Here is a 16,136-nt window from a genome sequence, read left to right as displayed (position 1 = left end):
GGCACTGAGGATTTTGCAAATAACGAGGAAAGGAAAACGATTCAAAAGCAGCCAATTCTAAAGGGCTGCCGTGTTCTTTCAGCCAAAGACAGCACGCCCTCTCAATAACAACTACAGCAGCTCCTGGATCCGACCACGCCTGTTTGCATCCATTCTACTGTACCGTTACTGCACAGCCATCAGGCCAGACTACAGGACTGATCACAATACCACACAAATACAGTTAAATATACAAGCATGGGAAAAATTACCGACACATGTCTGAGATTAATGGACGATAAACAGGCAGTTAACAGGTAGACTACATGCAATCACTGTATCGACTCAGATTGATCCCATTGACGCAAACTAGCAAATTGTCTCTCCAACCTCTACCGCAAAAAAGGGCTTTTTCTTTCCACACGCAGCTCCATCACAGGGCCCAAACCGAGCACGCCCGTCAGCCTGGAGTCTTCTGCAAACCGTGAGTCATTTTATTCGCACTTACCTATCGAAGAATAAGCAATGAACTTCACCGCGTTACAGCAGGCAAACGAGAAGGCTGGCCGAAGCAGCGGAATCCGCACTGCCTCCTTCTCTCTCCCCAAGCAGCGTTATGGGCTTTTTTCCCACCTGTATTCCGACAAGTCTCGCCCTCCTGTGCTGTGATTGGCTAGTCCTATCGGGCCTCCTGCGCACTGATTGGCTACTAGTTCTCACTCAACAGAGCCATGTAGAGATAGCGCTGGTAATCAGTGTTGGTAGAAACTGATACATCTGCTCGTGAATATGAACTACTAGCCAATCGTAGCGCAGGAGGGCGGGGGTTGTCGGAAAACGGGTGGAGAAAATAATAACGCGTCTCAGCAGTGCCACTGCTGCACTGAGCGGGAAGGGGCGGGGCTAGACAGCTAACTACAGAGCTGGACCCGCTGGTCCAGTCCAGGTTAAATACACAACGAGCAGCTTGCAGCTGGGGTGAGGATTGGTCAGTTATAAATAGACTAAATACTGTATAACATAGTTTATATAATAAACTAAATTTAAAATAAAATAAAAAGAAATAGAGAATAAAGAAGGAATAAATAACAACAATACTATGTATTATGTTGTTGTTGTTGTTGTTATGAAAGAGTATTACATTAAATAGAACACAAGTGCAAGAATGCCCACTGATTTTTACCATATGTGCACAGATATGTTACACTATGCACAGATTGAAGACCGTAAAGAGGAGAATGAGTGTAGGTCCACTCTCTCCATTAAGCTTTCAAAGCTCCTGATTGTCCTAAATCAGCTGACCAGCTTGAAGCTTGTGTTCATGGACCGTGCATCCATAATGCATTCATATTTCATGAGACATTGCTCTAACGTATAGAGCAGCAGTGGACTTCTTAATGGGTTGACCAAGGCAAATGGCTATGTGAGCCTGCCCAACAACTGTTTACTCTTACACATGGGCGCCATGTCCATGGGGGGGGGGTGCTGCCCCACCTGATTGTGATGGTAATTTTATATTATGAGTCAAACGTATTCTTCTATGTCATAAATCATACCTCAAAAAGTCACACACCCCTATTTCTACAGTACTGGCTTCTTCCCAAAGTTGCAGGATGAACAGCAGGTACAGAAACACACAGCACTCTGTGCTCATCAGAGCTGAACTATTGATGAATGGTGTGTTGCTGAAGTGGTTAGCAGAGTGGTTAGTCAGCAGTTTTTTCAAACGAGTGAAAATAAAATTCAGTTAGTTATAAACACTTAAGTGAGTTTGAAAAATATAGGCATGGTTTGCTTTGCAAGATAGTTGGCTATGGCTGGTACCCATTAAAGTTAGTAGCCGTCCATCAGTTCGGTTGTTTAGTCCTCTGGCTCTCTAGGTGCTTGTGATAGCATCGAATCCTGTTTAATATTGGCAAAGGAGAGCTGTGTGAGTCTTATGGCAGTAAGCAGTCTCACCTGTACGCTCACCTGTACTCTCATCTGTACTCATGCTGCTTCCTATGCATTGTGTTTGAAAACACAGCTGTTACCATGTTGGCAGATCCCCTTTGTCTGTGGCTTTATTATCAATAAATTCACTTAGATTGTGGATATAGTCTTTATATGTGAATTTATGCCCCTTTTTGTGTGAAGGAGACAAGATTTATCTTTTTTAAGAAAAGTGGCAGCACTATAAGCTAGTGAAGAAGTAAGTGAATAAGTGTCATTTTCAACCATAACAGCACAAATAATTGACATGAAAATCCCTAAATACATATACAATATATACCCTAACATAAAGTGTGAGATTACTGAGATAGAAAAACTGATACTGAAGTTTTACAAGTCTTTAAATATGTATATATGTCAACTCCAATTCCAAATCCAGGACTCTGAGCATAAACACTACATTACATACAAGTGCAAATAATGGAAAAGTTCAGTCAGGAATACAGTTTTAACTTGCAAAGCGCAGCTGCTTGCTGTGAAAAGAAACCATATATACAATACCAGGCAAGACCACATAAGGGGAATACACATAAAGCTATGAATCTGTGCAGTAAGAGTTTATTTTTATAGTAGAGTAAATACAAATAAACATGAATACAAGAAATTACCATCTATCTATCAGTGTATTATTTTGTCCTTTGGTGTAATAATAATAATGACACGCAGCATCGTTTGTGTCAGGTCACTGTGGTGGCTAAACCTAAAGTGGACTCTTGTGCTGGGTTTGGCTGAAGGCTCTTCCATCGTCCACATGTTGGGCCTTTTATCCCTGTTGGGCCCCACCCGAGTGAGCAGGGACCCTCTATACCCCCTCGGTTTTCTCAGTGGGGCTGTAGGAGCCCCTGGCGTCAGGGCCTGGCTGAGTGAAGAGGGTGGAGAAGGACCCTGTGGACTCACACATCTGCAGAGGGGAGAGGGAGAGAGAGAGGGGTATGCTGGGAAGAGTCCAGCCCCTCCACACTCTGGAATGTGCCGGGCCCCCTCGCCCCCCTCTGAGTCCACACAAACGCTCCGTGACGCTGGAGAGAGAGAGAGAGAGAGAGAGAGAGAGAGAGAGAGAGAGAGAGACAGCGTTTGTGTGAAAGACAGTGAGAGAGAAGGAGAAGTGAAAGGATTGAGAGGAAGGAAGAGAACAAAACAAAGAGAGGGAGAAAAAGAGGAGTGATAAAGAGAGAAAAAGAGAGAGAAAGAGAGCATGAGAGAGAAAGAGGGGTGATGAGAGAGAGGAAGGGAGGGGTAGAGAGAGAGTAGAAGAGAAGGGAGGCAAACATAAAACAGATTTAAAGCAGAGCAGGCAGTACTGAAGGGGTGTGTTGGTGGGTGGGGTTGGATGCAGCTGTGGTGTGTTCGTCTCACAGTTCACAATTGGCCAGAAGTCATTCCAGATCACGTTTACTCTCCACTGTCAGACTTTATGAGAGAAATTTGTGTGTGTTTGTATCATGACAAACAAAACTCTGATTTAATGCACAACACCACCGTTCACAGGCGGTTTATGTATCATAACACTAACTGTAATGCAAAACGGTTTGTGTTTCCTTTTCAGTATGACAGAGGTTTGGTTTACTGCAGCTTTAAACACTAAGAGTTGGACTTCCAACTCTGATAAGAATCAGAGTTTACTGCCGAAGTCATTATACAAGAAAATTGATAGATCAGATTTTTTTAATAGGCCTACTAAGTAATACCTTTCTCAGTTGCCAGCTGCCCTTTATACTGTATAACTTACACTATGTGTCCAGAAGTTTGTAGACGCCTGCTCATCCAAGGTTTCTGATTTCAAGGGTATTGATCAAATCCCACCCCCCCCTTTTTGCTGTAGTAACAGCCTCAACTCTTCTGGGAAGGTGCTGGAACATTGTTTTGAGGATTTGATTGCATTCAGCCTCAAAGCATTAGTGAGGTCAGGTACTGATGTTGAATGATTAGTTGCTCCAATTTATCCCAATCACTTCTGCTCCACAGCCCAATGCTGGGAGCTTTATACCCCTCTAGCAGGCACTTGGCACTTTGCATGGTGGGTGTGCTTATGCCAGTGGTCACCAACCCTGGTCTTACCTCCCTACTGAGTCTAGTTCTGCGACACCTACTATAGCTAATTAACTTTTTCAGAAGTCCTTGATTGGCTGAATCAGATGCAGTTGTTTTAGGTAAGAGGAGCAGCCTTTGCAGGTTGGAACTAAACTTTACAGGACAGTTGATCTCCAGGGGGAGGGTTGGTGACTACTGCCTTAAGCTTATGTGCAGCTGCTCCACAGCATCCCATTCCATTGGCGGTACTTTTCTATGGAGATTTTACAAGCTGTGTGGGAAAGGCGCTATATAAATAAAAGTGATGATGATGATGATGCTGTTTGCTCTCAGTTAAATACCTATGTCAGCAATGGAGGCACCTTAAAGCTGAATTCACTAATTAGAAGGGGTGTTTTTAGAGAGGTATAGTATTACGGTGCATAGACCAATAAAAATGGAGGTACATATCAAAAATACAATGGCAAGGATAATCTTGTGAAAAGGTTGAACTGGACTCAAAGGCCCATTAACAACCAGCTCCTGATCACACTGGCAAAGGCCAGCAGGCCATGGAAGTGTGGTGTGTGAATGGGTGGAAGTGGTGCGTTTTTCCTCTGGGGCTTTGGCAAAACAAACTAGATGGAATAAACTGATCAAAAAGAGTCGAACAGCCTTCCAGCATAATGCCCAACATGAAAAATGTGGCTGTATTTTCCTGTAAGCCTTTGTAAAAGCAGCAGGGGTTCTGCAGATGAGGTGAAGATTGTCGAAATTCTTCATTTAAATGCTCCAAAATACTGATGACACTGCAATCACTGCCATTAAATACAGTACATAGAAAGAATGGCTCTCTCCTCAGTACATATCATTTCAGTCATGTGAAGAATGAAAAATGCAGTCATATAAATGGTCTTACTTTTCCTTGGTATGGCTGGTCCTGCAGTCTTCTGGAATCAAACTGGTGAATAAAGGACATGTGCTCCACTAGTTCTTTAGGCTGGCCAAGGGGGCTCAGAGTCGGAACTGCAAAAATCCAAAAACCAAGTGGAGTAAATTTTCTATTAAAAGACAGATAGATGGTTCTAAAATCTGACTACGTTTGCTGCAAAAATTGCATTTTGAAACATTAATGTGGCTTTTAGTTTGGGCCTCTGTATACAAAGAGAGTGGAGTCTGGTCCTGTAAGAGTGGAAATAACTGCCCAGAGGTGTTTTCAAGTGGACAGACCTATAAGGACTTTGCCTGAGCTGAAAATGTGATGGACGTAGCAGCAATAACTAAAGGAGGAGGGACTTTCTTAGAATTTTGCAAACTGTCAAATTGATGTTGAGGATGTTGATGAAGTTAAAAAACAAAGAATTGTTATGTAGGTATGTAAAGACTTGCGATGTTACATAGAAACCATAGCCTTCTGTGAGCGAACTACTTTGATTGGTGGAAGAAAATCTTCTGATTATTAATAAAAGGTGAAATCATTTATCTAAAATCTGCATTTTATCATACTATGGTTTTATTAATGTTTCATAAAAGGAATAAGCTTAATAGTTTAATGAAGTTGCTTTCTAACAAACAGTAAACATACATATATCATGCCAAATATGGTACGATTTTTAAATTACCAGTGTAAATGGATGTTTGATTAATTAATAATCACACACCACACACCCCACTCACACACAGCTTACCAATTCCTGTTGCTGGGTGTCTGTTTCTTCCCTCTTTAAATCTGATGACTGGAGTGCATGCAACGGCTTGGTAGTCACGTCTCTGAGTGCTGTCTTTACTGTAGACTGTTTTTCTAGCCACATCTCTGTCCAGGCTATTCGACCACCAATTAAACTGTTGGGAATCACCACAATATAGCACAAAAGCAAATGAATCAGAATCAGCATATAAATAACTTCTAAAAATCAAACTGCAGTTCAAAGTAAATTGTACAGCCACCTGTTCAGCCACCGTACTGTCCGTTTCCATATGAGCAACGGGCTCATTGAGGAATCTCACGTTGGTCCTGATGAACTTGGCATTGTAAGGCTGCGGGATGTTGTGTGTCTTCAGAAGTTCTGTTTCTCCTGCATCTCTGGCTGCATATTTATGGTCCCTGTAGACTTCGTCTGGTTTTAATCGTTCCGGGACATTTTCATCAAATACCCTGTAGGTGTTTGAACTGCAGCACAGAAAGCAGCAGAGAGACAGAGCTGGGATCCTTCCTTTAGTAAATAAAAGCCTTTAATTTTGGCACATGGATCACATATTGCATCAGCGACTTGACTGGTTATTCAAATTGATAAACCAATCATAAACAAGCAGATATAAAGTAAGGTTTGACTGTTGCTTTGACTGTGATACATATAGACCTTACATTTATCCTATTTTAATGCAAGTTGGAGTTTTTTCTGGCTCAAACTGTAGCAAATATGAGATTAACAGAGCTCTCGTGTTCCTGTAAAATTTCTGACCAATAAACAAACTTGTGTGTAATTTGGTGCACTTTAGCCATTACACTGTGAAACCAACCGAACCAAATGAAAAAGATACGATGTCATTAAAAAACCCAAACTCTGGTTTAGACTTGATGAAGTAGGTGTGCATACGTTTAAACAGTGTAGTCTAATCCAGTGTTTCTCAACACTAGTCCTGGAGGCCCACTGCCCTACACACTGTAGTGCTCCTCCTGCTTTAACATACCTACATGAACTCAATAATGGGCTGTTAATGAGCTGAATAGTTGGATCTGGTGTGTTGGCAGCAGAGAAAACACTAAAAGGTGCAGTGCAGTGGGCCTCCAGCATCAGGGTTGAGAAACACCAGTCTAATGTACTCTGAACAGTCTGCCAGTCAGTCCTTTAGAAAAATGTGTTACTGCGTGTCGATTATTTAGTGTACCAGACACTGTTAGTGCAAGTGTTGTTTTCACAGTGGTAGAATTTAACAGGATTTAGCGTACTGTGTAATGGACAGCGTTGGACGTAACATGATACAAAATAATGTGTTACAGTAATGCGATTTCTTTTTCCTGTATCAAAGTAACGTAACAAACATTGCAGTTTAAACTTGTGTGTGTAATTTGCACTTATGTGTACTCTTGCGTCAGCTGAGTGTGTGACTCTGATTGTGAATATGAGCGGCTAGCGCAGAAATCGCTGTAAACTATCAATTATTTTTCTAACTTGCCCTCACCCAATTCAACTTACCACTCGGACGTGCGTCACTCTTGCAGTGTCCACTCGCAGCAGAAGTGGAGGAGGGTTAGCCTCAGTGAGCTAATCAGCTAGCCATGCTAACTTTGCAATGTAACACATTTTTAAAGCAGTTTGAACATAATGTAGCTACATAATGTGTGTGAGAAACTGCTTTGTCTGGCTGTAACTTTGGAGTAGAACCCTAGTGCTTCAGCTGTGTAGCGTTTAGCATGCTAATGAGCCAGCTAGCACAGAAAAGTGACGAGGTTGAATCAGCTGTCATGAATAACAGATGCAGTAGCTTCAAACCTAGCAAATCAAATGTTATGGTATGAAATGTTAAGCACTTTAAAGTAGTTTAATTCTATGGCTTATAAAAAGCTTTGTCCGCCATTATTTTAGGGCTTGAAAAGGGAAAATGCTTCAGTTCAGTGATTTCTGGGTCAGTTCTGCTGCTGAAGTCGACACTGGTGTTCACTCAATTCTCACCCCTCTGAGGGCTCATCTAACACCCTTCACTTCAGCTAATGAAGGAATGGAACCGTCCTAAAGATGGTGTTGGGGATCCCCCTGGAGGGAAATGATGAGGCCAAGTGGACGAGGGCTTGTTAAAACCAGTACTGAAACAAGAGGTCAGTGAACAAGCTGTGGAAACATCTCATCACGCTTATATGAAAATGACAGATAAAGATCCTCTTGCTGAAGAAGAGAGAAACCCAACCTGACCTAAACAGGCCAGACTATATTTTCACTCAGAAGCAGCTCTGTAAGCTTTACAGTTTATTCCTAAAAAAGATTTTATTTCGAGGAAGCTGTTTTAGAACTGCTTTCAAATCTGTTTATAATTTAATCAGCATTTCTGGCTGTGGGTTGTTCAAACGCAGGTATACTGACATATTATTAAATGATGTTTACTGTGATTGCTCGCTTTTCTCTGAACAAATAACTGAAAAAGACTATGAGGTTTTCCCTTGTAGGCCTAAAGTTGGATGCATGCATGCTCACCTCCTTCAGTTGTGCTACAAAAGTCTCTAGAATGAGATTTTCTGGTTTAAGGACTTGGGAAACCCTCTTCTGATGATTTTAAAGGTGGGTGGGCCTTTCAAAAAAACTATGACCGCTTCTGGGCAGGGACTCGAGTGTGGACTGTTTGAAATGTTTGTTTTTTTCTTGTTTTTTCTGCTAGTTGGCTAATACAGAAGAAAGACAGATAGCTAACTTACTGCTAGGAGCGAACTGTATTTATTAGCCTCTATAGCTGTGGCTGTGATGTGTGTCTTATTTGCGTAGTGCATGCTGGGTGTTGTAGTAAGAGAACACTGATGGATGAAATCACAGGATGATATAAAATCGTGAATTCTGTCAAACCTCTAAGAAGGTGGCAGATTTCATGGTAAAAGAACTTATAAAATTATTAGATTACTTTTCTGCCATAAACATCCCAAAATGTCTAATTGGCTTATGTTTTCACATGATATGACAAAATACAAGATGTTCACCAGATGTTGGTCCAAAGAGCACAATTTAGAAGTAGGCCTGACTAGCTGTGTTGGAGTCTGCATGAAAAGTTCCACACTCGCCCGAAAGCTGTGTTAAGTAGGAGAGCAATGTGCACTTTAACTGAGACTAAGGCCCAATCCCATTTCCCCCCTCGCCCCTACCACTTAGCCCTTAGGCCTCTGTTTTGCGCATTCAAGTCTAGGGGTAGGGTGGCCCAGTTTTTGTTGAGATAGAGGGGTAGGGCGAAGTGTTAGGGCTACATGGCCCTCCAAACGGAGGTTTTTTCAGAGGCACACTCCAAACAGAGTGTTATGAGAAAAAAAGCGACCAAAGAAACCCACAAATGTAAGTATTTTCTCCGTAAAAATAACCATTGTATTCATTGTAACATGTATGTTTAATGTCGTTTAAGCGTATTATGGTCGTTTTCTTCATACCAAGCATAAAAATCGCTAATAGTATGTTAATGTCTCGGTAGCTAGCTAGCTAACTTTCCCGTTCCACCTTAAATAGTCCAACAGTACTGACGCCTGAAGCGCCAGAACATAGATATACATACCTTACATACATACATTGTTCGAAATGGCGCAGCGTCAGGCACCAGAAAGTAACTGCCGCACGATTTAAGGTGGAACGGGAAAACTCGAACAAAAAGCTGGCGAATAAGAAGCCAACTTCAGCTTCGTCCTTCTTTCTGTATTTTGGGGGTTTATTTTATTTGTGTGTATTAAGATAAGAAGTGATTCACACACTGATGGATTTGCTGATGTGTGTGAGGTTGTGTTTCCACCGGAGCGCTAAACTCGGTTTTTAATGTCAGGTGCGAACTGAACGCTTTTCTGCTGGTCCGGGCGGCTAATTATCACGATCAGTTATTAAAGAAATAAAAGCTACGTGCAACGTAAATCCGTGCAACCTACATTAATCTATGTCTGAAGATTATAACAAAACAAATTGGGTGAAAATCCGTTGAGTAATAAGGAAGTCGTGGCCGATTTAATCCTGAGACTCTTCAGCTCTCAATAAGAGTGAATTTGTGCACAAGCGGATCTTGACCGCTCCAACATGGCGGACGCGCGGACGTATCACCTCACATAGAGAACAACAGGCAACGCGGCAGCTAGGTATGTACATCTATGCGCCAGAACGTAACTGCTGCACCATTTAAGGTGGAACGGGAAAATTCGAACAAGAAGCTGGTGAATAGCTGACTTCAGCTTCGTATCGCCAAAGAATTAGGGGTGGGCAATAATGAACCCTGTCGCATCTCCCCTCTTTGAAACCATATGATGCCCTAAATGTAACTAAAGCCCAGCAGCGAGGTTTTACTTCACCCTCCTCTGCTATCACTGAAGACGGGCCGGGTCGCCTACAGAGCACCGCTAGTAGCCTGATAATGAAATGTATTTTAATTTGAGGGTGGTCCCATTTCCAGGGGAAGATTTTAACCACTACCCCTTGTAACCCTTGTAAGTTCTAAGAGGTTAGGGTGACGCTCGAAAACAAGGGGTAGGGGTAAAAAGAAGAAATGGGATTGGGCCGAAGTGCGCAGAATAGTGCTTGATTTCAGATGCAGTATAAGAGTGGACTACGTACCGGTAGGAGTCCAGTACCTTCTTCTTTCGAGGCAGACATATCTCTGCACGCTGATACATCTCAAGAAGATAAAGCTGATTCTTTTCTATGTTGCTAATTTGCCTTTTGACAACCTTTTACCACTCTTTCTATAGACTGACGGTAGAAAAGACAGACTTTAGACCTGAAAACCCAAGGAAAGTGTTCAGTGTCCTATTGAGGGGGCGACGTACTGGTCCTGTTTTTGTTCTGCAGTAGGCTCCATTGTTTGGGGGTTGCTGAGCAACCAGGACAAGCTGAAACTTGACCCTGGACCGGCCAGATGTATCATGCTGATAAAAAATTGACCTGAAATTAAACATGAACCTTACTGAGCACAGCAAGAAAATAAATTTGATTTCCTTTCGCACAGGAAGCTTGAGATTTATGAGGAAAGGATGTGCAGTGGCCATGGCAGGCTGGGCCAATAGGCCTACTCGGTGTAACATGATCCACCTCAGCCTAGACATCAGTGAATTAGCGCACAGCATCAGTGAAACTATGTCAGCCTGGAGAAACGACACCTGCATGACTCTAAAATCACAATCATACCAAATTAAATTAGAAAATTATAGCTTTTATTAACTCACTGCTTGTTCAGCTTGCCTGCTAATGGTACTGCAAAGGGTTTTATGTCCCACACTGCAAAAATTATACACTGGCAGGTGAAAGCATCTTAAATGCAGGCGATATATCTAACATATCTAATATAATATAGAGACTACATGGACTTTATTTATGTCATTTCCTATCAAATGGCCATTACGTGCAAAGTTATTCATTTTTCAGCATCAGCAAAAAGCAGAAAACAAATATTTAACATTTCACATTTTCACAAATTATACAGAAGCTTCATCAATTAAATATGATTTCAAATATTTTCAGTGTTTAATGTGTCCACTTGCTACCTTTACAGCTTCTGTTTTTTTCAGTTTTTCAAATAAATCTACAGGGATGTTTTACACCTCCAAAGTTCAGTCCTAGAAGTTGGTTCCATTTTCTGCTTCTCATAATGCCAATAATCCCAAACACATTCAGTGATGTTGAGGTCTGGACTCTGGAGTGGTCTGAGAACAGCAGCAGCTTCTTTGTTTGATTTGCTAATGTTCTTCTTTTCTGTTCCTTTTCTCAGTGAGGCTTCTTGACATCTACATATCCATTCAGGCCCATAGTGCTGAGTTGTCTTCTCACAGTGGAAGGATGAACAAAAAAACTTGTGGATGTTTTCAGATCTGAAGCAGCTTGATTTTCTCCTCTCTCTCAAAGATGAAAGCTTCAAGTGCTGTTTATCTGATTGGGACAGTTTTGGTGGTCTATCAAGGCTGCGTTCAACCCCCAAAAAACGTAGCAAAACATTTGTTTAAACCAAAACAGTGGTGAGTTGAATTTTGTGTTACGTAAGTGTTGGAACTACAGCAGCTGAGAAGGCCATCTTTGGGCTTTTTTCGAAGAATTTTTGGCTCCTGATGAAATGGTGAAACATGTTTTCTGACGTCTTCAACTGACCACATTTGTAGAGGACTTTATTAGAATCCTTTGTGTGCTCTGCCTTTTTAATATGGTGGGGCTTATATACACATCACTGCTGATTGGGTAACACCTATGACACCCATCCAACAAGAGAAAGAGAACTTCAAAGCCCACTCCACACCGTTTCGCACCATTTCGACAAAACACGTTGTTCAACCCGGAAACCGTAGCAAAACGGTGCACAACATATCAAGATTGAATGTGCCCCAGGTCTTGCACTGTTGTTAGGAGTCCCAATTTCTAGTTTTCTGTTCATAAATATCTGTGAAAAAATGAAAATCTGGTACTTATAGGCTGTTTAGACTGAAAATGGAACTTTTCTGGCTTTTTCACAGTATTGCAGTAATGCATTCTGCTTAATTTAAGTGATCTTATCAAGTGAAATTATCTTGCTCTCACATAAATTTTGCTTATTGTACAAAATAATGCTTGAAGAAAGTAAAATGATTTGCCAGCGCAGAGATTTCAGTTGATAAGATTACACGATTTTTGAAAAGTCTACAAATAATTTAGTTTGAAAAATGCTATGACGTTCTTCAATAATCTAAGAAATGCTAGTATAAGTATGAGTTACTGGCTTGACTATATGGAAGACTGAGAAGCGGTTTGGTGGTCGCCTAAATGTATTAGCATTAATAATAAGCCAGTCACAAATGCATCAGCTTAAACAGGTCTTACTCCTATTGTGTGCCAGTCTGTGAACAGGACATACATTAGCAACAGTGTTTAAAAATAAGAAAAAAAGAAAATATAAAACAAAGCCAACTTTGCTGGGCACAAACAGTTGTCACATGGTATACATACTGGAAATGAATCTCAGCCCCACTGAGGAGGGTGATTGGAAATTTGAAAACAAACCAATTTCCTGTGTTCTTTCACAGCTTCCTGCCTGCTTAGTTTTGATTTGCACTCCTGTTTTTTTCCAAGCTGACACGTAATGTGATTAGAGCTCATTAGGGGATCTGAGTGGAAACAACACAGGGAAGGCCTCGTTCTGCTATAAAAAGACACCATCATTTAGTCATGTGCATTTTCACCTAATCAGCAAGTTAAGTGACAGAAAGGTACTACATGGTGGGCGAAGAATGGATTAGATAAGGAGAACGTCTGCTGGCTGTGTTATCTTTCTTGGGATTAGATGTAGCTGGACAACTTTAAACACACTAATGAAAACAGGCCTGGCAATAGGCGGGGTCCTGCTGAAGACCCTGATCCCATCATCTGACTCTGATCCCTTACAGTAGAATACAGGGGACTTCGCTGCAGCGTTTACTACAATTGACCAAAAAGCTCAGCCTTATATCTGATATTGCATCATTGGTCAAATGATATAAATGCTTGTCCTTTGTGCATAGTGTTCTTCACTGATCTGAAAGGAAACTCCAGCTCCACCTAATTTATTTTTTCTTGAAAGGAAAGACCTACATTTTAAAGGATATAATGTTTCGTTTTCCTTTGCTAATTGCCTTTTTCCCATAATGACAATAGCAATATATTACATTCTGCAGTGCAATATTATCCAAATACTACTAACCCATCTCTTCCAACACTGCTTTTATACAGTATATATTTGTTTGCATCAACTTTCAATGCTTCATTTCCTTGCATTGCTAAAGAACAACTGTAAGCTGTTAACCAATGACCTTTTTTCCTGAAAAGGCCTTTTTTTTACTCTAAAAGTGACCTTATTTTTCAGGTTTCAGTTTTCTTTAACCTTAAACTTACCTCATGAAGTTTACTGCTTACGTTTATGCCATTTCAGGTTATTCACTGGACTTAATCTTCTTAAAAATTAATAAAAACTGGAAAAATTGGGATGTTAAAGTTTTGACTGGTAGTATATGTTAATGTGTTTTTTGACATCACAGAAACAATGGATTTAAAAAAAGCTGTTTTCAGTTTAGTTTGCATATATTGACTGAACAGACTGGAAAGTGAACGGTGCATTTTGAAACTATGTTTACATATTACATCAAACTGACATTTAAAAAAGAACGGACAATTAGATTTTCCATGAAATGGGCCTATTAAAGAGGCTGAACTCTGGATACATAAAAGAAAGGATGGAAAACGGTCATGTAAAAATGAATTATGACTGGTTTTGGAAGATAATACCACAGTAATGTCACCGGACCTCACAAACACAAATACCAAAACATACACTGTATGGACAAAAGTATTGGGACACCCCTCCAAATTATTGAGTTCAGGTGTTTTAGCCACACTCATTACTAACGGGTGGGTAAAATTAAGCACATAGTCTTGCAGTCTCCATAGACAAGCACTGGCAGTAGAATGGGTACTGATGAGCTCAGTGACTTTAAACATGGCACTGTCATAGGATGCCACCTCTGCCTCAAGTCAGTTTGTGAAGTTTCTGTCCTGCTAGATCTGCCCCGGTCAACTGTAAGTGAAATGTACTGTGAAATGGAAGCATCCAGGAGCAACAACAGCTTAGCCACGAAGCTGCATACCACGCAAACTCATTACCTCTTGAAGTAATATCAGCAAAAGAACTGCGTGTTGGGAGCTTCATGAAATGTGTTTCCATGGCCGAGAAGCTGCACACAAGCCTAAGCTCAAAATGCACAACGCCAAGCGTTGATGGAGTGGTGTAAAGTGCCGCTCCCAGACTCTGGAGCGGTGGAAACATATTCTGTGGAGTGATGAATCACGTTTCTCTATCTGTCAGTCTGATGGACGAGTCTGGGTTTGGTGAATGCCAGGAGAACGTTACCTGCCTGACTGCATTGCTCCAACTGTAAAGTTTGGCATACAAAAGAAAGAACAGAGGACTGTCAAGTGCAGTGGGCAGCTAACAGACTCAGTGATGACAGTGCATTTGGACAACAGATAAAAAGCCCAAACACAAAGAGCAAAGCACATTCCAGTGGGGGTCCTGGGCTTTGGCATTTTATATCACATCCGGCCTCCAGCCCAGGCCACTGACAACTGCTGCAAGTTTTTACACTGATCTGAGAACACATTTCTCTTTTCTCCTACTGTGGTTGAGATTGGGGTTGTGATAGCAGAGGCCGGTCCTGGGTCAGTATAAAATGAGCAGCTTTTGCCCAGCGCCTGCCTCCGCCCCACCGTAAGCCTCTGATATAATCTCGCCACTGTCAGCTAAGAGGATTGCGGCCTCCCTGCCAGCGGGCATGCAGATTTACTGCAGCCGAGCATGCTGGGGGAAAAAGGAGGCCCAGAGGAGATTGTCTGTGTCTGTTGCCACGGTTACAGTGAGCGTTCAGCAGGGGGTGACCCCACAGGTGGCGTTCAGGAGAGGCCATGTGTACAGACACAGTGTATATATTAGATAGAATCAGTTCTCATGAAGTTTAAATGAAAAGTGCAGCAAACGGAATAAGCTTCGAGTCAGCGTGAGGAATCCACAGGGGCGGGTTAGAACCACCATGGCAACAGAGCAAAGGAAGCTTGTGACTGGTGGATTTTCCATAAAGTGAACATCTCTTGAAAAAACGCGTTAGACTATATAGCTCCTTGAGCTTCGACAGCTTGTAATTATGTACTAAATAAAAGGAAAATTAATATTATTGCTTATTTATAACAACAACAACAACACTACTAATAATAATAATGATAAGTAAAAACAAATTTATGAAACAAGGACATTTCCTTTAACATTTCCTTTTAGGGTCAATTTTTGACTTTTACAGTCAAGATTATTATTATTATTATTATTATTATTATTATTATTATCATTATTATTATTATTAGTAGTAGTAGTAGTTGTGTTTCATTTTACAATCAATACAGCCAATATAATAATAATAATACAACATTTAATTTATGGTCAATATATTAACAACAACAATAATACTAATAATACGTAGTAATAAAAGATGGACCTTTAAGATTTCCTTTTAGGCTCGGTATAAAAAATAATTTCTTTTAACTTTTTTGGTCACGAATGATTTTTTAATTCACTTTTATGATCAAGATTTACTATTATTATTATTGTTATTATTATTATTATTATTATTATTATTATTGTATAGTGCTACTATTACTACTTACTACTACTAATAATAATGATTACAGTACAAGGACATGCCCATCATTTATTATTATTATCATTATAATTATTATAAGCACATATCCATTTTGGCTAGAGATGCATCTCCTCCTACTCCACACTACCAGCATCAGTATTAGTCACATGCTTTGCAGGAAAACAATCCTCTGTGCTGTAATCGGATAAGGCAGAGAGGACGAGTGTTCATATCTCAGAGCAGCGTTCTGATCTGCCCTGTTTAAACACTGTAAAGCATCACTGTGAGTCTCCTTTAAAAAACAGTTCTCTGT

The 16,136-nt window shown here is 40.8% G+C and overlaps 2 protein-coding genes across 3 annotated transcripts in view; both read right to left on the bottom strand.

Annotated features, from left to right (window-relative positions):
- Positions 1 to 594, bottom strand: part of sptbn1 (spectrin, beta, non-erythrocytic 1) — a 114,556-nt gene extending 113,962 nt beyond the window's left edge. For both annotated transcript variants that reach the window (XM_036586202.1, XM_036586200.1), the window contains exon 1: positions 488 to 594. The gene's annotated coding sequence lies outside the window, so the exon portion shown is untranslated. The remainder of the gene's footprint in view (positions 1 to 487) is intronic.
- Positions 595 to 2,628: 2,034 nt separating this feature from the next.
- On the bottom strand, positions 2,629 to 10,505 carry LOC118819132 (uncharacterized protein C2orf73-like). The gene is made up of 5 exons (XM_036586791.1): positions 10,263 to 10,505; positions 5,929 to 6,151; positions 5,670 to 5,823; positions 4,901 to 5,007; positions 2,629 to 2,990 (listed from the first exon to the last, which is right to left on the bottom strand). The coding sequence occupies exons 1-5, from the start codon at positions 10,319 to 10,321 to the stop codon at positions 2,865 to 2,867; spliced, it is 669 nt and encodes a 222-aa protein (XP_036442684.1). The 5' UTR covers positions 10,322 to 10,505; the 3' UTR covers positions 2,629 to 2,864.
- Positions 10,506 to 16,136: the final 5,631 nt, after the last annotated feature.

Source organism: Colossoma macropomum, unplaced genomic scaffold, assembly GCF_904425465.1.
Source record: "Colossoma macropomum unplaced genomic scaffold, Colossoma_macropomum, whole genome shotgun sequence".
NCBI lineage: Eukaryota > Metazoa > Chordata > Actinopteri > Characiformes > Serrasalmidae > Colossoma > Colossoma macropomum.
Note: the sequence above shows the minus strand (reverse complement) of the source record. Positions and strands in the feature narration are given on the sequence as shown.